The sequence below is a fragment of the Acanthaster planci genome, linkage group LG04 (assembly GCF_054643075.1).
Source record: "Acanthaster planci isolate LZ-2023a linkage group LG04, COTS_SCS, whole genome shotgun sequence".
In the NCBI taxonomy this organism is placed as follows: domain Eukaryota; kingdom Metazoa; phylum Echinodermata; class Asteroidea; order Valvatida; family Acanthasteridae; genus Acanthaster; species Acanthaster planci.
In genome coordinates, this window is record NC_141780.1 from 2,822,376 (window position 1) to 2,841,881 (window position 19,506).

General features: G+C 43.3%; 4 protein-coding genes across 11 annotated transcripts in view; all 4 read left to right on the forward strand.

Annotated features, from left to right (window-relative positions):
• LOC110983659 (synapsin-like) overlaps window positions 1-5,073 on the forward strand; it is a 180,044-nt gene extending 174,971 nt beyond the window's left edge. For all 6 annotated transcript variants that reach the window (XM_022243092.2, XM_022243088.2, XM_022243089.2 and 3 more), the window contains 2 exons: window positions 300-412; window positions 1,987-5,073. In XM_022243092.2, the coding sequence (XP_022098784.1) occupies window positions 300-412; window positions 1,987-2,266 (393 nt within the window). In that variant the 3' untranslated portion in view covers window positions 2,267-5,073. The remainder of the gene's footprint in view (window positions 1-299; window positions 413-1,986) is intronic.
• A 1,237-nt stretch (window positions 5,074-6,310) lies between these two features.
• LOC110983649 (uncharacterized) lies at window positions 6,311-14,130 on the forward strand. Of its 2 annotated transcripts, none has more exons than XM_087135687.1 (10): window positions 6,311-6,673; window positions 7,326-8,239; window positions 8,419-8,583; window positions 8,713-8,878; window positions 9,621-9,742; window positions 9,996-10,362; window positions 10,464-10,647; window positions 11,309-11,509; window positions 11,847-12,070; window positions 13,016-14,130. In XM_087135687.1, exons 1-10 carry the CDS (start codon window positions 6,535-6,537, stop codon window positions 13,198-13,200), a joined length of 2,667 nt encoding a protein of 888 aa, XP_086991813.1. In that variant the 5' UTR covers window positions 6,311-6,534; the 3' UTR covers window positions 13,201-14,130. The 2 variants fall into 2 exon arrangements, with proteins under 2 accessions (XP_086991813.1, XP_022098763.2); XM_022243071.2 differs by having other exon boundaries at window positions 6,312-6,673; window positions 8,713-8,886; window positions 9,623-9,742.
• Window positions 14,131-14,374: 244 nt separating this feature from the next.
• On the forward strand, window positions 14,375-17,369 carry LOC110983704 (cholecystokinin receptor-like). Of its 2 annotated transcripts, XM_087135689.1 has the most exons (3): window positions 14,375-15,699; window positions 15,969-16,033; window positions 17,241-17,369. In XM_087135689.1, the coding sequence occupies exons 1-3, from the start codon at window positions 14,955-14,957 to the stop codon at window positions 17,265-17,267; spliced, it is 837 nt and encodes a 278-aa protein (XP_086991815.1). In that variant the 5' UTR covers window positions 14,375-14,954; the 3' UTR covers window positions 17,268-17,369. The 2 variants fall into 2 exon arrangements, with proteins under 2 accessions (XP_086991815.1, XP_022098871.2); XM_022243179.2 differs by lacking the exon at window positions 17,241-17,369 and having other exon boundaries at window positions 15,969-16,401.
• On the forward strand, window positions 17,279-19,132 carry LOC147799299 (somatostatin receptor type 4-like). The gene is made up of 2 exons (XM_087135690.1): window positions 17,279-17,996; window positions 18,368-19,132. The coding sequence occupies exons 1-2, from the start codon at window positions 17,279-17,281 to the stop codon at window positions 18,721-18,723; spliced, it is 1,074 nt and encodes a 357-aa protein (XP_086991816.1). The 3' UTR covers window positions 18,724-19,132.
• The last annotated feature ends 374 nt before the right edge of the window (window positions 19,133-19,506 follow it).

Consider the following 19,506-nt stretch of genomic DNA (forward strand, 5'->3'; position numbering starts at 1 on the left):
ATCCCAGCTCGCTGGGCATTATACATTCATCGTTGCAACAATCAATTAAAATAACTCACCCTCCCCTCATAGGGACAGTGAAGTACCCATTTATGCTCCCAGGAGCATAGAGGCAAATTTTGTGCAAGGTCAAGACATATGCCATATCGAAGACACTGAACCCCAGCCCCTTGATCAGAAGTAACAAAGCATAACCCATGGCCACACTTTCTCATTTTTGGCAAAACTACCCTTTTTGGTGATAGTATAAGGGTCTGGAATGTACTTTAAATGTTTGTCAACATGTTTCATGCCTGTAGGTGAATGATTCTTCTATGTCATTGCTTGGAGAAAACCCAGAGGATGATCGGAAACAGATCGCTGATCTTGTGATTCAAAAGATGCACGCTACTCACCTAGCAAACTCCATCAGGTAAGGATGTGTTCTAAATGGGCTTGCAGAGCCACCACTACGCCTTACGTCAGCCTTTAGCTGTCACTGGTGGATCCAAGGGGCCAAGCATGGCTCCAAAAAATCCAGCCAAATTTCCTTCTGAGTTCTTTTTTTTTCAAAAAATTTGGGAGGATTGTGTCTCTTCCCTCCCTTTCAAAAGTGTGGAAAAAGCTGGAACATGTTTGCCACCCCCCCCAAAATGGGTCTTGCCCCACCCACCCCCAAAATGTCAGGTTCTTGATCTCCTCTTGTTACCTGTGTTTTTAACTGAAACAAATGTAGACTTAGTACTGGACAAAAGATTTGGACATGGGCCGCGTCCAAAAGTTATGGCTGGGGCTTAACATATGATGTGCCCCTATGGAAGCCCTAGCAACCACTTCTCATAGTTGCATGTGTCATACTCAGCCACAGCCAGTTGATGCCAAGGCGGCCACTGTGTCAGTATCATCTATGTCACAATTGAGTCCATCAGGAGTTTCACAAGTCCCTTCACAAATGCACTCACAAGGATTAGGAGGAATAGAGCATAGCAGCGAGAGAGAGAGAGCTAGCTAGCTTGCTAGCTTCTGGTCATACCCAGGGTAATGTCTCACAAGACTTGTATATGGAGAATATGTCTCACTAGACTTGTATTTGGAGAAGCGACAGTCACATATTTTTCCTAAGGGAAGTTGGACCTAATACACTTGCAGGTTTTCAAATGAATGCCACATGTGAATAAATCACCTTCAATTGTTTCCAGTCAGTGTAAATGCATTACCTTTTTCCTTCCTTGTAAATCAAACCTGATGTTGCCATTAGGATGTCATTCTTTGATTTGAGTGGACACTGCTTAATGGTCCCTAAGACAGGGTCACCAGTGGGACTTGTTATCAATCAATTAGGTTGTGACACTGTCTTACCTGCCATATATCATATCTTCAAACCACAATCAATTTGGCAGGCACAAGGTAGTTTGAGCCACTTGGGAATGGGCGTGGTTTTAGTCAGAATCTCTGGGTTCACTTAACATCCTATCAGCACTTTGAAAAAATATTTAGCAGCATCAATCTTTAAGTAATTTGACTGGCTGATGTCTTGTGGAATGAATAAAGGGATACTGAAATAGGCATGTCTATAGTCTACACCTTACATACTCTTAACTAAGTAAGACAGTCAGTACCCTTCAACATGTAACATGTTGTGTCATATACTTTGCACAACCTGCTTTCTGGAAAGAAGATTGTGTTGTCTTATTCATTCCAAGATTTTCTTTCCAGTGAGCTTTCATGAATTAATCAGCCTGTGCAGACCTTTCACAGGGCCATGTCATCAACACAGCCAGGGCTGCCACCCCTTCCCTGCCCCACCCCTCAGCCATCCTCTGCTACAGAGATCTATGTCATGTGCCCCTCCCCCATCATTTTGCCTCCTTGGCATTTAGTGTTTTGACTAAGGATTGCACTAGATTCCACCTGAATATCTCTTTACCCCCAACTGACACCAGTCCTTTGATAATTTATTCTATTTGATTTATACACTTGTCAGTTTATTCTTCTTGTCACTGATAGCAAAACTACATCTGGATCAAATCTCCTGGGGCCCCTGGTTACCTCCAACAACCCCAGCCCTCAGAAATCTGGTCCCCAGACTCCTGGCACACCCAAGAGCACAACCCCTACATCCACACCTCAAAAGAGCCAGTCTGCCACCCCGACCAAGAACATGGCTCAAGGAGGAGCCGCAGCTCATGGAACCTCGCCCTTGCCAACTAAAGTCACACCCACAGAAGAGGAGGACACTTTCAAGAATCTAAAGAAAACTTTTGCCAACATTTTTGGAGACCTGTGAGTTGGATCAGTATGACTCATTTTTCTGAATTCGGTTTGAAACTTTTTAGAGACTGCATGGTAGGTGGGCTGTTACATCTATCAGTTTCCTATTGGTCCTGAAAATCAACAGCAATAATTTACGTGATACAGTGTATGTAAGTAATAGAGATCTGAGATAAGATAATTCTGAAAAACGTTTTGAAAGTTCCAACCCTTGCCACACGTGAGGCAAACCTAAAACAGCAGAACTGATGGAAGCTAGCTGCTTTTAAGCTGGCGTTTTAAATCTGTGCTTGTTCCTCTCAGGATATGAGGGACAGAAGATGATGAAAAGTTTGCTGTCAAGAAAGCAGCCTGTCTCGGAAATCCCCCCCAGTATTTGTAAGACAAAAGAAAAGAACATTTTTGGAAAGTTTGTTGTTGGCGGTTAAACAAATTCTCCATATATTTTGCTTGTATTTTTGTTGTCTTTGAACCCCTCCTTGCAGTGGTAGGGCATATCATCATGGGACATAGATTATAATTATATATCATTGATGTTGAAGAATCCTTTACCTGAGAGTGGACTCTTACCAGACATATTAAGCCAGTCAGACTTTTTCACTCAGTACCTCCTCATTGTTTGCTTGGGGAACTTGAAACAGTTTCAAGCAACTGAAGTGTGAATTGAGGCAAGTAATTACTAATTTTATATTAATTCAAGGAAAACTATATAGTCTCCTTTTTATTTGTTAATTTATTTTTGGTTTTATTATTTTTTTTCACTTTTTATTTTTTTGATTTTCTTTTCAGAATTGTCACTGTGCTTGGAAAGGGTTGTGCACTGTGAAAGTTTAGCAGTGAATTATTATTTAACACTTCCGTTTCTCACAAGAGATTATATTTAAGGTTTTGTTTCAACTATCAAAACATTACATTGCGAACTTCTTACCTTAAACAGTGCAATAAATGTAAAATAAAGTATATCATTTCACATGAAATGTAGTTGGAAATACAATCCCAATTTATTGTAAGTTAATTTATTGTAAGAAATGTAAGTTTTTCTTGTGTTCAACGAAGTAAGGGTGAGCAAAGTTACAAATTAGCCAAGTGTATTTGTGTATTTTAATAAAACTGTGCTGCAGCATGTGAATGTTAGTTTAGTATAAATTGGAACATCAAAATGTTCAAGTTTAGGTAAAATGTGAATGGATATGGTGTGTAATTGTTGTGACACCATGTAATGAATCACATGTATGATAATCAGTCAAAGTTATGATATAATTTTTAATCCTGAAGATGCAAAATGATCACACGTTTTATGTGCTGAGTTTCAACTTTAAAATGAACACTTCAAAGTGCTGTTTATCCTGGAAGAGATAAAACCTGAAAACTGTGCAACAACATAAACCTGGCAGTTGTTAAGACGTTCAAACCAGTATCTGCCGCCCACTGACAAATTGAGAAAAGCTTTGCATTGACTTAATACTTCTGTGGACGTAGGACCTTGAATATTTGGGTAATTTTGAAGGAATTGAAACGGACATCTTTGTAACAGTGTGACCCAGCTGATTTTATTTATTTCTGTTGCATAATTCGTATTGGAAACAAAGGAAGGTGGATTACTTCGAAATTGCATGTAGTCCCTGTAAGAGGCGGATCCAGGGGCATGGGGGCACACCCCCCCTCCCCGTTTTCACAAAAGAAATGAATATATAAAATGAATAAATAAAAAGAGAAGAAAAAAGGGGGACCCAGGCCCCATAAATGTGACAAGATTGTAAAACAGAAAAAAAAGGACAAAAAGCATTTATGCTTCCATTTATCTAACCTCCTAAATTTTATGGCCGTGACCCTAAACTTTTAGTTCACGCCCCCCTCCCCTTTTGGAAAATCCTGGATCCGGCCCTGCCTGTAGCCGTGAAACCTACAGGATGCTATTTGAAAAGGTGACAAGAATATCCTGAAATGCTATTCGAGGGAAATTTCGCAGACTAAGAAAGTCCCACTCGACCAACCAGCCTCTGTGGTTAACTTGGTTTGGTACAAAAATGTAAAAAAAAAAATTTTAAAAAAGGACACCACACATCCACTTTACATTGCGGCAGTAGCATAGTCTTTAGGCATTGAACTCGGCTTTTGCAGTGGTTGGTAATATCCCTACTAGGTCTAAGGCACTTCCATAAGAGATGCACAAGGAATCTGTTTGCCTGTAAAATTCCACAGTAGCCAGGTATCTAGGAAATTCCACTGCGTTCAGTAAGTTCTTAACCTGCTCAGCTCTTTGCTCTTCATTTATAAGGCTGACATTTCCTCGTCGAACAAAACGGTTAGAGACGGTTTTAATTTTGTATTTTAAGATTTTTATTCTGCAAGATCATATTGCTTCAATTACGTTTTTGAATTTATAACTTCAAAGTGTCCAAGTGGTATTGTGTCCTTGTAGGTATTTTAAGTGTTCATATAATTAAAAAGCAATACCATATAAATACTGTAAATGTAAAATACTCATTGTGTAATTAGCGTTTGAAAATTACTCAACTACCAAAGGGTTTGTAGTGTGTTTAAAGTAATCATTAATATACTTTCCGGGCCATTTTCCATTGTAACATATAATTATCTGTGTTTATGTATGACAGTGATAATGTGGTAATGAATTTTACACGTAGGCCTACTTAACATTGTCGCAGAAGAGTGGGTGCTCAAAACGAGAAATCTAAAAACTGGAAATTGTTCTGCTGATGGTCAGTATGCCCCTTGTTGTACATTTGGCAAATTCGTGTATTTGTGTACATTTATGTTAAGATTATTAAATTGATACTGCCTTCTGAGGTGTTGAATCGTAAAGACTATTGTAGTTAATGGTGCCTAGTCCCACCTCAACTCCTTCTTTCGTTACCAAAGTAACCCCAAGTCAGTGTTCCGTGACTGATATTAAACATCGGTTCGTTTTATAGTTAAAGTGTGAGGTCACTTTAGTTTAAACCACGCCCCCTGCGAAATAGTGCATTGATCGCCGTTTACATGGAACCGGAAGTTAACGCGCAACTTCAGCGATTGGACCAAATGGCAGCCTGCAAATCGTGGCGCGTCCGCGAGTATGACGAAGTCACGAACCGGATGCGCTGTGTCTGGTAAAGGCTTCGCGCGTGTCATTAATTTTGAGTGGAGAGAATTGCGCAAAATCACACAGCTTTTGTCTGAGCAAAAATCACCTTCGATCTTTAGTAAACGCAAAGCCTGTCCCCAACAACGTTCAGGGATTTTGCGCGATGGAAGGAAACCCATCAACGCCCGTATCTGCAGCCCTGTGCCCTTTTCCCTTTCAATACCATCGCCACACATGAATTAAGCAAGATATGAGACGGGGAGACCCCCCCCCGTTTTGTGTTGGTCTTTGTCTCACTGGAATCTGAGGAATTCTTTTCAGACATCAACAGAGGATTTGTTAGGTAATAATAGTCTAGAGTGTATATAGCGATTTGACAAGTTTGGGGGTACCTCTCAGTCTCATTTCTTGCTGGGTATACCCACGTGTATTTCTTTCCTTGTGTGGTACCGGTAGTGATGTCTTATATTTTTCTAGAATTTTTTTGGGTTCGCGTTGCGAAGAAATGAATCCTTAAACGTTTTTAAAAGACCGCGCTCAGGAAAGTATGCAGATTTACAAATGCTGATGTACATGCAATTGAAAACAATTCATGATTTGACTGTTTCGAAGTTTGTGGGAAGTTTTCAACAACATCCGTGCCCTGCCGGTGGAGACTGGTTGGTTCGGAATCCAGCGTTGAAATGGTCGACCAAAAAAAAAATAATGCGTCCCCCTGGCCCTCCAGGCTATGGGCTAAGACTGGGGTAATGCCAAATATTACAGTACTTTAATTTGAGTTAAACGCTTCAGGCCCACAAGCGTGGATTTGATTTCCTTCACGAAGCCTCCGACGGAGACGAAGTTGAGTATTGGAAAACGGCCTAGGGCACGGCGATATCGATGTTAGGCAAAACAACGCCCTCTCTTGTTCAAGCACCTCCGGCAGCAAACGCGCTGCGTCGCAGGCCTGGCGAATGATGCAGTGCGCATGGAAACGGACGCACATCAGACAAAACAGATACATGTTGTTGTAAACATGTAGAGTTCGTTTCATGGGTACAATTAGCATTCAGTTTGTGCTAATGTGTTCAAACATAACTTCAACAGAATTTTCAGCCTTGGTCTTTTCAGTTGATACAGAAATGTTGAATGACGGGTAGCCGATTTCGCCAATTTCCAGGATGGCCTACAGGCTTTGTCAACCTTTGTGCTAAGATATGGACGGAGCAGAGAGCGACGGAAGCGAAGATTACTATTCTGCTTCGGAGCTCACACAGCCGATACGCGGTTGTCGTGCCACTGTTAGTCCTGGGGAAAACCCACCAGCTGAACGGCGGGCACGAGGCATTGTCAAAGGTACCTTTAGGAGTGTGTTGCCATCGATTAGAGAGGACTGGGGAGGATTAGTAGGAGGTTATTGGACTGAACAAAATGTTTTGGTGAAACAAAGGAAAACTCAAATATAAAGCAACGTAGGATTTGCAACGTAGGCCTACTCCTGAAAATACAGCATATCGTGTTCACTTGATATGCTTATGTTCGCTCCTATCGCCTCGTCACTCGGCAACGAGGTATACTCGTGGCAGCAGGAATTACCAGCTTGAACGAAGCCTTAATTGTTTAAACATCTTTGTTATATATTTTGATTACCTCTAACAATAGTAACAATGTTTATGGAAAGTGACCGTAGCCGTTATCCTGTGGCTTCATGAACACTTGCGGCATAACTAAGGTGAAATTTCTGAGGGGCACCCAGGGATGCTTACATTCATTTCAAGAAGGTACTTAAAGCAAATTAACTGGGGCTCGTGCATATATTGTGTACATTTTAAAATTTTCAATAGGGGCAGGGCAATGATTTCGGCGAAGGACTCGTTTCTCCCTTTGTTCCCAGGCTCCAGCCATCTGATTGGACGAGCGTCTTTAATCACATGGCCATTTAGATGAGGCTTATATTCCTTTTCAATGTCCGCTTCCAGTTATTCTTTATTTGAATTGTACGCTTTAGATGTAAATGACCAAACAGCGAAGAAAAAGCGACGTCGTGAGCGGCACAACTCGAAAACCACCGAACAATCCCCAGTGGTACATCACGCCCTCAATGGTATGAACACGCTTTACGTTTTCTGGGCCAATGAGAAACTGTGTGACGTCATTGTCGTCGCGGACGGCGAAGAGTTTCTTGCTCATGGAGTTGTGTTGGCAACACACAGCGACTTTTTCCTGCGATTGCTGCTGAGAAGACAGACAGGTCCCGTCGCTTCTCCGTACAGAGTAACGCTGGGAAGTCTGGTTTCAGTCTCTGGATTTAGAAAAATACTGCATTATATGTACACCGCTGAAATGGAGCTGACGTGGGCATCCGTTTGCGAGACACTGCAAGTTGCATGCGCCCTCAAGGTTACTCGGGTTGTTCAACTAGCACAAGAGTTCCTTCAAAGCTACGACATCGAAAATTGCCTCACCGCCTTGTCTGCCGCCACTCAGGCCCACTTAACGTTGCTCTCAGTCAGGATTCACAAATTTGTCACGGAAAATTTCCTGGCCGTCAGCCGCACGAGAGAGTTTCGGCAGTGCCCTGCTGATGCGATAGCAAGTCTCCTGGCAGACGATAGCCTGAACGTTTCCAGCGAATTGGACGTCCTCACGGCCGCCAAAAACTGGATCCATGCCAACGGGGAGGAGGGGATCAAGAGCGCTCCCGTGATCATGAGGCAGGTGCGATTGCATCAGATTCCATCTGATGAACTCGCAAAACACATCGAGATGGATAACGACTTAATGCAAATACCGGAAGTGAGGTCGAGGGTCATGCCAGTTCACATAAAGCGGCATTCCCCGCCAGCTGCAAGCGCCAATGCACATGTAGGGTCGACGGCAGAGGACATAACAACTGAAGCACAGGAAGATGCACCAGCATTGGTGAGGGAAAACGGAAAGAACATTCTTGTGTTTGGTCTCCCGTAGGCCTATTGTGTTTATTCATGAAATAAAACACTTTGTCGTCACCATATTGATCTAGTTGCTAAATGGGTAAAGCATACGTATTTAGCACAAAATGGTAATCGGAATTAACCGTTTGAACCTTTTTGCCACTTCAGAGCGTAACAGATGAGGACGTAAAGAAGACAAAGGTCATTAACCAGTCAACATCTTCCTCTGTGCCTTCTTCGTCACCTAAACCCTCCCAGTACATGGGCGAGCGACACGCCGCAGAATCTGACGAACATCCGGAGGCTGCTTTAGTGGGTCCTGCTTTGAAACAAGTGAGTGTTGCATTGAAGGTTTTATTTTTTCCCTGGCATTTCCTGAAAAGAAGGCAGGACTTTTAAACAACTGAATTTAAAAAAGTAATTGTGGTTTTTTCTTCTCATTTTCACTTTTACACACTTCAGAGAAATGACGCGGAGACAAGATTAAAAGAGGCACAAATTATTGAGCAATCGTTTCCATCCCAAAAGTCAACATTAACAAGCTGGGATTCTTTCCGACCAATCAGCGACACAAACGTCACAAAGCCCACCTTAAAGCAGCAAAGTTCGATTGAAACTACTTGGAAAAAGCTAAAGGTGATTAACTTGAATATATGAATTGACATTTTGTGTTTTTTTACATCCAGATTTATAATGAAACCATAAATCCTCACAGGTTGATACCATTAACGTTGGTCAATGTTTGAACTTCCCACAATTTTTTTTCATTCTTCCTAAATGTACGGTGGCTGATCTCCGCCAAGAATACACTTTTTTATTTTACGGCGTTATAACGCCCTAATTTTAGGCGTAATAAACACTATATTACGGCGCCTTTGTCTGCAGGTAGTCCTGATGCTCAGTAATAACATGGATATAAAGCCTGGGCGGCAGGTCTAATAGGGCGTTATAACGCCTTAATAGGGCGTTATAATGCCTTATTGGGGCGTTATAACGCCGTATTGGGGCGTTATAACGCCGTAACATAAAGTTTCTTCTTGGCGGAGACCAGCCACTGTATTTATCACATACCTTGCAAGATCCGAACCGTCCAAGGATGGCCACAGTAACTGCAAATACTATGCGCATAAGCGGAGTCACGTGTACTATTGCATGGACGCCGGAGAGCGTTATTACGTCGTAATAGGGCGTTATAACGCCGTAAAATTAAAAAAAAAAAGTATTCCTGGCGGAGACCAGCCACCGTAGAAGAAGTGCCAGTGCAGAAAAAAATCCAATGTTCATCAAATTTCAATGTGTCAAACAAATTTTGTCTTTAAATGGAGTAGTTGTTTAAGCTTTGTGAGAGAGAGTCTTAACATTTTTCCATCAGCCACTTGAGGGTGAACCGGATGAAGTGAGGAAAGCTATTATCGTCCAATCATCACCTACTGTCGGCGATTCAAGCCCAAAGCCGCAACGAGACACGTCTAGTCCTATCCCCTTGCCAGTGGTCTGTTCAACATAATTATGAAAGCTTTTACTGTTGATTAGTTATTCAGGTTCAGCACACATGAAACAAATTGTCTTATCCTTTATACTGTAGAGTTATTAATCTAATCATTGCTGTCTAATGATTCATAAGTAATCTATTAATTATTATAAGGAATAAAGGTGGATGTACTTTTATTGTATCACCGCCTTTAATTTAGACCAAACTAGATATTTAAGAGTAATCTAATTTTGTATAAATTGTTTCATTCCAGCCAGATACAAAAGATGGCAAATCTTTGACTCTAAGCAACATGAAAACGCCAACATCCCCTCGCAAATTCGCCACCCATTTCCACGCTCCCCGTCTTACCAGCGACTACCGAATCACAGCGTCCAACCCAAAAGCACTAACCAGCGGACCAGTGGCGTGGCCTGTCACTAAACTGATGGAGAGAAGGCAGAAACCGGACGTCATCCTCGCTGTTGGTGGTGTTGCCAAAAGCGGGGAATCAGAAATCGCAGGCCGGATGGTAGAAGCGTTCCTATTGGACAAGAACGAATGGCACGAACTGGAGCGAATGCCGGCTCCGCGGAATCACCACGTGGTGCATTTTCTCAACGGTTTCGTTTACGTCGTTGGTAAGTTTATAATCCAAGGTCGTCGGCATCAAACCTCGATACCAATTAATTTCAAATCCGTTGTGTAGTCAAAGATCACCCAAGTTGCGTTTATTCAACAGGAGGGTCCGATCCACATTCGGAGGGCGAGGAGTTTCTGAAACCCGTGAATTCTGTGTTAAAATATGACATCCGGATTGGTAAATGGAGCGAGGCGCATCCCATGAACTCCGCCCGGATATTTCACGAAGTCACCGCGCTATTTGGCCAGCTGTATGTGGTCGGTGGTCAAGATCAAGAAGGGCGGTAAACAATTCTCCACTCTCACAGATGTAAAAGGCCTATGTAAAACCAATAGGCATTCTGGTTAGAATTTCTGTCTACATGCACATTTGGGATAGTGACGTGTACAATAGAAGCATGAAGAGATAGCTGCTGGAGTTGTTTCAAGGACAAAGGCCAAGTAAATGACAAAAGCTGTCACATAAAACAGTCAATCATGTGACGATACAGCCAACGGTTCACTGAAACACTTGGTGGCAGCAGGCACAACTCTGAGCAGGTACTTAACAATGCATTGCAGCCATGTAGCCAGGCTATCTTTTCTAGTGACAAAAATGGAACTTAAGTCCCATCTATGCCCAGTTCAGATTGAATTAAAACAGGCTGTGCGATGAAGTCAATCAAAAGATAACTTTTTTATTTGGGGAAATTGTGTTTCACATTATTTACCTTTTTTCCATTTTTATTCAGCACCCTGGTCTTGTACTTATAATCAATTTCGTGTCCTGATTTTGGATCCATCAGCTTCTCAGTTTGCAGACCCTGCAACTCCCCAGCCTTACTTAGCTGTGCTACTGATGGATGCACTGTTTCTCTTGTCGACATATAGTGCAAAATGAGATTCAAATAACGCGCCCTATTTTCGGTACTAAATTTAACCGGAAACCCCTTTCCTCCTACCCAGAACGCTAGCTACTGTTGAGTGTTACTCACCGAACTCTGACCGATGGCACTACGTGGCACCCCTGCCATCGGCGCGGTACGGCGTGGCGGTCACGGTTTACCGCGGCCGAATCTGGGTAGCCGGCGGTTTCCCTGAAGAGCAACTGGCCGAAGCGTCGGCGGTTCCCAGAGACGTCATTTGTTACAATCCGTTTCGAAACGAGTAGGTGGGATGCGTAGACGTCAATGATTCCTGAATATTAACCCTGTCAAGACACAGGGCTAATAAAATAAAAACACTTGTTAAATCGGTCTCCCAGTCAGCCTCGTTTTCTCTGAAGAATGAATGTGCATTGTTGCATAGTTCAAGTAGTCACAGACGCAGTCCACCAATGTTCACGTCTTGACATATGTTTCATGTGTATTCATATCCAACAAACATCAATGTTTACAATTTAATTCTTTAGTTTCTATGAGCATGTTCCTGCAAAAGTAGGACAGAATTTAAGATGCGGCTTCTTTTATTCGGTATTTTCCCTGCTTATTTTTTTTATTCCCAGATGGAGCTCCATGACACCTCTCCGTGTCCCACGCTGTCACGCGAGCCTTCTAGAGATTGCAAACAAATTGTACATGATTGGCGGATTCGTCGGGGATTCCAGCGCCTCCGACGAGAAGAGCCAATCAGTGTCCACGATAGAGACGTACAACGAGAGCAGTGAGGATTGGGATTTTGTGGCCGACCTCTGGCAGGGCCGTCACGATGCAAACACGGTTACTCTAGGTAACTACCGGCGTATCTTGTTATTTCTCCATTTTGCCGAGTTCGGGTCCGAAATTAATTTCAGGGTTCTTGCCCCAAGAACACACTGACCACCGCAAACGCCGTTTTGCTATATTTATTACTGTTAATCCCGTCCACTCGTCATGGCTTTATTACATTAGCTTTTAAATGCATGGCGCACACGATAGGAGGGCGGTAATCGAAGTGGGTAAAATTGGAGCAAACACAAAGGATTTTACCCAAACCAAACAGCACTCCCCCCCATTGTATCCGCCATACCTCTAGAAGGCTAATGCAGGTGACACCATGCAGCATTAAATAATTAGAACATTTTGCACAGAATGAGAAAACAAACCGTTCTATACCCAACATTGTATCTTACTTAATATACAGCCGGCTTTAACAGGATTAAGACGCTGTAAAGGGTGGCTATATTTACACACACGCCATCAAAGGTGATATAATCAGTGTCATTGTTTTGTTACGGGACAGATGCAGAGAAAACACGTAGCGAGATGCGTGGTGCGCTTGCGAAATCAAAGCTACCGCGGACTTATAATGGCTTCGTGTTGATTGTACCTCCAACTTGCAAGGACAAGACGTTTTGGAGTGAAGATCACTCTGAATTTAGACTGAAAAAAGGCTGAAAAAAGCGCCTTCCGGAGGTAGCTCGAGTGAAATTTCAATTTTTTGGACTGAAGAAATTTCACTCCATTTCGTCTGGTCCTTGATTTCAACAGGAGGGGTTGAGTTTTCACTCGAATAGAGTGAATATTCACTCTTTGGAATTTAGAGAGTAGTCAAGCCTCTTTCACTGCTCCGCTGCGCTTCACAGCTATTCAAAGAGATGACTACCATTTTCAAAGACCCATTTCTACACAACTCAAGGAAAATTTTGTATCTGTATCATTGAGACTGATATCTATCATCTTTTTGGGTGTTTAGGGGACAAAGCCTACATCATTGGAGGCATGGAGGACGAAAACGAAGATCCCCTACCTAATGTCGAGTGCTTCGATCCCGTGGCCATGTCGTGGGTGCGAGGCTTGAAATCTCTGTCCACGGCGCGTTTCGGTCACGCCTGCTGTGTGGTTCCCAGTGATGTCCTAATCAAGTGGCCAAAGGCGTAAAGGGAAATTTCGTTTAGATATGCTTGTCGAAATCGACGCTTCGTCACAGCCTTGTACGGGGGCATCTTTCTCGATTTCTTTAACTTTAATTACAATGTGACTTTTCTGTCTGCCTTCCGTTACCAGTCAAAATTTAAACTGAATTCCACAGCAGCTTCGTGTACTGTTTTTTTTTCCCTCTCTTTTTTTTCCTTGCAGCAATGTAGTGTTTTCCAGGAAGCGACAGTAAAAAAAACTGGGGATACCCATATAAGGCCCTTTACAGAAATTCTTCTGATTGTGAACATGTGGAGAAAGAGATTGCCAATAGCTCTGGAATTATCCACTGTCGGTTTTTATCTTTAATATTAAAACCCTCGGGAGTAGCCTGACACAAAAGAATGAAACATGCCCTGATTCGTTCGTTAGTTCCTGGCAAGTACATGTGACAAGGGTAAGGTAATTTCCGCTCCAACAAACAGATTGGAATTTCTTTAGTGCAATTCGTCAGTGACGCCTGAAGCTACTCAGAGTACAATTCAAGGCGAATGTCCAACGCAGAGATCTCTCGTGGCTTGCGTGTATTCGATCTATTTGGTTTGCAATCAATCAGTGACGATCTGCTCACCAGCGAACTAATTTAATGAAATGTCATCTCTCTGTGGTACACCTTGACTTCCTGTTTTGCTTTCCCTTCCCTTCTTTTACTTTGATAAGCTCAGTCAATTCAGTGTGCCGCCTTTACGTCAGAAAGGCCAGCCTTCACGGTAGGATTAATTGAGATTGTAAGAAAAGTCCTCTCTTGTAAAGAGACCAGGTCCTGGCGTTTGGCTCAGCAATTTCAATTGTAATTCAGAAAAAAGACAGACTCATTGTCTATAGATAGTGTGTACTATCCTACGTTTTTGTCAATCACTCGTGGCTATTAAAAGAAGACAGTTTCTGATAAAATTTATAGTCTTTTTTTAATATTTCATACAATGTATAAGGATGACAAACCCTAAGCAGTTATTTGGTAAAACCAACAATTTTGTTGCCCCTGTATAAATGCTGTGTCATTTCCAGTCTGGCTGTTGAAATACATTAATGAAAAAGGGGGGGAGAACAGAACCTCATCTATACTGTGAAATTTCTCGACCCATTTATTCGGCCCAGCAATTACCGCGTTGTGTGAAGTGCGGATAATGTAGCGTTCGTTTCAGAGTGCACGATATAGGTCTCTGCTCCGAGGGGACCCATTTTCTGCGAAATTCAATCATTTCTGGCAAAAATCATCTTGTTTTCGAGACGAGACTCGGAGAGAAAAGCACTCTTCGCTTTCGGGCCTGTCTGTTTCACTAGATCACTCTCGGTGCATCCCACGCGGACACGGCCCCCCCAATTTTGATTGGCTGGCCCACTGACATTGCATAGCTTTTAGTCACGAGTGCACATGCGCAGTCGGAGAGTTTATTCAAAAGGATAATATTATAACTACATATTGTCCAAAGGCTTGGTGTGTATTATAAATCTTCAAATTTATTTGCTATGGACTTGGTGGCTTTTGTTTGAAGCTACGAGTGTTGCTCCCTTTCAAATAGGGCCGACCAATGTAAACTTCGGTTGTCTGTCAGTATTCGTCATAATTTCTTTTAATGTGCTTTTGGTACTTGTCTCTTTTGTTTATTCTATGTATGATACATGAACGGGAGCTTTGACTTTTACATAAGAGATCAAAGACATCTGGAAGCTGTCCGGACTGACGGTTTTAGTATCTCAAACCATAATCCGGTAAAATGGACCAAAGCAGAACAACGCCGCATTCTCTATTCACCACTGGAACTCTTGAGGACTCATCCAATGATTCAGGCGACGGAGACGCGCCAACTAACGACTGGGGCGTGGACAAGGTGGCAGGCAGTGATTTGGTCTTGGCCCTATATGGTGTAATATGCGTGGTAGGAGTCACCGGGAATCTCCTGGTTTGCATTGTCCTGCTTCGTGTGCGATCCCTCCGGTCCAACACCAGCGATTTCCTGGTGCACCTATCCCTGGTAGATTTGATGGTGTGCGTGCTGGTCATTCCCTACAAGATCTTGCCCCCACTGAGTCAGTCCCCGCCCCCGAATCCAACCATCTGGGGCCAGTTCCGGTGCCGGCTGTACGTCAGCCAGTACCTGTTCTGGGCCTGTGCGGTGACGTCGGTCTTCAACCTGATCATGGTGAACCTAGAGCGCTTCGCTGCTATCGTCCACCCCCACGAATATAAGAGGATCTTCGCCACTCGAAACAAGTTCCTCATGATTGTCTCTTGTTGGATCCTGGCTTTTCTTACCAAATCCTTTATTTTGTTTCTGTACGAGGAAGATCCAGCATCCGGGTGTCGCTTTCTGGGCTGGCCGAGCAAAGGTGTTCAGGCGGCTATTGGCGTGTGTAACTTCACGTTCAATCTCTTCGCCCCATTCGTGCTAATGATTTCTGTGCAGTGGAAAGTCATATCAACACTGAAGAAGCAAGCGAAAGCACTGACCGCTCAAACTGGTGAGTTTTGCTGTCTTATTGCCTTGTTATATTAACAACTATTTTATTTCGATTAAATCATCAACACCACACGTCTGTGTTCAGAGGAAATGATTTCAATTATCGGTTTAGTCATAAAAGCGCTGTTTTTGCCTTTTGCCATGAGACGAAATCAGACTTGCAGGCCACCTGTACAGTTACTACATAGAGAGTGCACTATCTAACGCTGATGAGCACATTTTTCAAATATGGGACGTCTAAATAAAGGTCGTATTTTCTCGTTATCACAGCCATCTTGGATCTCAACCCAACTGACCGTCGTAAAATGTGGCAGCTTCGGGTGACCCAGATCCTGGTACGTACCCTCCTGGCTTTTGGTCTGACATTCGCCGCCTGCTGGGCACCTAACCAATTCATGTTCCTGCTGTACAACCTGGGCGTCCAATTCAGCTTCGCCTCGCCCGTTTACCACTTTGGCGTCATTCTGGCTGTGTGCAATTCATGCGTTAATCCGATCATCTACACCATGACCAACCAGCAGTTCCGGATAGGAATCAGGATGGCATTCGGAATGGAGAAACAGTCGGCCCAAGTGGTTGATGGGACCACGGCTACGTCGGGAATGGTGACCCTGTCTACAAGAGTTGGAGCTAAATGAACAATCGTTATGTTGATGTGTGGATGTACATAGTTAATTAAAGTAAAAGAACCTGAGAAAATGCATCTGACTCTCTCGGTCCATGCGTTGTATGTTGCGATTGGAAAATCTAAATGAAACAGAAAAACATTCGATGATTCATCCATTTTGATCTACACACTTCGACCCAGTTCACAGATGCCAAAGAGTGCAGTTTCTTCAGGAGAACCAAGGGGCCGATAGACTTAGGCCTAAACTGTAAAGTACACCACTGGAACCCCGCGGTTTTGGTTCGTTCGTTCCTTCCTTGGGTGGTTTTGGGACGATAATATTACCCAAATGGGAGCACCCGTGCAGGGCATACACGAGAGGGATGGGAGGCATGCTTTGCGTCATCCCCATCACTCAAGCTAATGCTGCTTCACCGGTCAAAGTTTTGATTAGCGCTCAACCAATGCTAATAAAACTGTGTACACAGTGTACGTGACTTTAAGTCTCTGTCCTATCGTACCATCTAAGAGCCCGACCTGTTCTGTTTGACGTGCACTTCCTCGTGATTAGAGGAGGACTGGACTTTCCTCCACGTTTGCTATCTTTTTTAACGTACTCTCAGATCGATTGTGACTATCTTTCATTTATTCTTAAACGAAAGTTCCCTGATTCGCCTGCTTGCCAATTGCCTGTCTGACTGTTTGAATGATTGTGATCAAACAGAGCAAAGTATTTGTTTTGAGGCCCAGGTCAGAGCGTAATGTTTGAAGGACGTGGACTGAGGCGACTGTTTGGGGCGTTCCGCTGCTATCGCTATTCAGTCTTGTGATCGATGGATGCATTTTGTACTTGCATGGAAGTAATTACATGTTGATGCCATTGCCTCGTGCCATTAAAAGTATCTTTGAATAACCACAGTTGGTTCTTGCCCCAGGTACTTGGAGGACGGAGAGTAACTTAACGTGGCTTCAAATGGATGGAAATTTTAGTGACACTCATTGCAATCAGAGCTCCTCAATACCACCAGAAAATTTCCCCGATGATTCTAACGAGGCCAACGCTTTAGGTATGGTGGTGTTGGCCGCGTTCAGCGTGATTTGTGCGGTGGGACTCATCGGGAATCTGCTGGTCTGCATCGTGCTGCTCCGTGTACGATCCCTCCGGTCCAACACTAGTGACTTCCTGGTACACCTATCCGTGGTCGATTTAGGGGTGTGCATGTTGGTCATCCCCTCAAAGATCGTTTTACCGTTAATCCGACCTTTGTCGCCGAAGCCAGACTTTTGGGGCCAGCTCCGCTGCCGAGTGTACACGGGAGAATACCTCTTCTGGGTCTGCGCTTTGACATCCGTCTTTAGTCTGGTCACCGTTAATCTAGAGCGCTTCGTGGCCATCATCCATCCTCACCGATACAAGAAGGTCTTCGGCAGCAGGCGAAACAAACTTCTCATTATCATGTCGTGCTGGATCCTCGCTGCACTGTGCAAATCCTTTATCGTGTTTCTGTACGACGAAGATGCAGCGCTTGGATGTCGTTTTCTTGGTTGGCCCACCTCTGGCTGGCGAGCTGGAATAGGGCTTTTCAACTTTACGGCCAACTTGTTGGCGCCATTTGTGCTAATGGTGTGTGCACAAGTGAAAGTCATCTCCACGCTCAAGAAGCAGATGCGGATACTAAATGGACGCATCGGTAAGTGTTGATAGTTTGCACAGTGCACCCTCACTGCGCGCATGTTGTTGGTTCATGTAAATTCAGTACCAATTAAAAAATGGCGTGGCTCTTAGTACGTGTAGCTTTGTTCGTGTATGTCACGCAGCAACCACGACCTGCCCCAGTTAAAAAAAAAGATGTTCAAAATATCATACCAAGCTTGAACAACTTTGCAGAACATAGCCTTTCTTGTAGTCAACTGTTGTTTCCACGTATGATTTTGCTTTTTTTTATCAAAATAACGGTCAGCTATATCCGTTCACGAAACTAAAGAATCTGGTGTTGATGGTTTTACCTTCATAAGAATGACGACAACATCTACATGTGCTTTTCTCTGCCCTATTCAACAGGTTCCTCCGACCTACTCCTACAACCGATTGAGCGCCGTAAAATGTGGCAGCTTCGGGCCACCCAGACCCTTGCACGGACCCTCCTCGCCTTCGTCTGCACATTTGCCCTGTGTTGGTTTCCGGACCAGTTCATGTTCTTGTTGTATTCGTTCGGCGTCCAGTTGAGCTTCACGTCGCCTCTGTACCACTTCGGCGTCATCCTGGCCGTGTGCAACTCGTGCGTTAACCCAATCATCTACACCATGACGAACCAGCAGTTCCGGAAAGGCATCAGGGCGGCATTCTGTATGAGAACCTCGGCCAGAGTGGGCGAGAGAAAGACAAACACTTCGAAGATAGTGTCCGTAATTATGTGAACAAATCAGTAGAAAATTTCTATAGGGGCCCCAAATAACTGGCGTAGTTGGCACGTTACCCTGGAAACAATCGTCTACCACACCAAAAGTCCGATGAAGTCGTCTGATTAAAAGCAACACTGTCTGTTTCTGTACCCGAGTGCGGAATTAAAGTGAATATAGGTGTCAAAAATCCCAACTGTGTGTTTGGGTTTGCATTTTTTAAAAAATCACATTGCAGTTGTAAAAACTATTTAGTATATTAACTTTATCGTCGGATTTTGCATGTTAAAACTTCTGAATGGTAAAGGTTACATTATACATGTATACCGACTATCGAGTGTGAATAGTGGAGACACTTTGTCAGTGAAACATAATGATTAAGATTTGCGTGTACATAAATAAATTTGAACTTCAACAGTCACAAGAATTGTGTTTTTTTTCAACGAGAAATTCATGTTTTATCCCTCAAGTTTCACGGATTGAGTCGAGTTATGTGATGTGGTGTTTTTTGTTTGTTTTCATTAAGTATAGTACTCCTGTTTTGCACACCGCTGATTGTTGATACCTATTCCTACCCATCCAAACTTTGGAACACGTGTTTATTTAGGTCTTTGGACACGCTCTGGAATTTGTTCGACTAATTATAAGGCGTTTTTGTCTACGAAGATCAGTTCATATAACAACGACTGTAGAGAGCAGGAATTCGACTTTGTAACTAGAAGGGAAACGGAGTAGTATTACGGTACAGCCGTCATCAAGTAAATTGGTATGATCTAATTACCTCAGCCCGTTAGAGCGGGG

Coding starts and splice junctions, on each gene's coding strand:
- LOC110983649 (XM_022243071.2), top strand. CDS start 6,535: ATGGACGGAGCAGAGAGCGACGGAAGCGAAGATTACTATTCTGCTTCG. Junction 8,240..8,418: donor AGGAAGATGCACCAGCATTG/GTGAGGGAAAAC, acceptor TTGCCACTTCAG/AGCGTAACAGATGAGGACGT. Junction 10,648..11,308: donor GGTCAAGATCAAGAAGGGCG/GTAAACAATTCT, acceptor CCTCCTACCCAG/AACGCTAGCTACTGTTGAGT.
- LOC147799299 (XM_087135690.1), top strand. CDS start 17,279: ATGGATGGAAATTTTAGTGACACTCATTGCAATCAGAGCTCCTCAATA. Junction 17,997..18,367: donor GATACTAAATGGACGCATCG/GTAAGTGTTGAT, acceptor CCTATTCAACAG/GTTCCTCCGACCTACTCCTA.
- LOC110983704 (XM_022243179.2), top strand. CDS start 14,955: ATGGACCAAAGCAGAACAACGCCGCATTCTCTATTCACCACTGGAACT. Junction 15,700..15,968: donor AGCACTGACCGCTCAAACTG/GTGAGTTTTGCT, acceptor TCGTTATCACAG/CCATCTTGGATCTCAACCCA.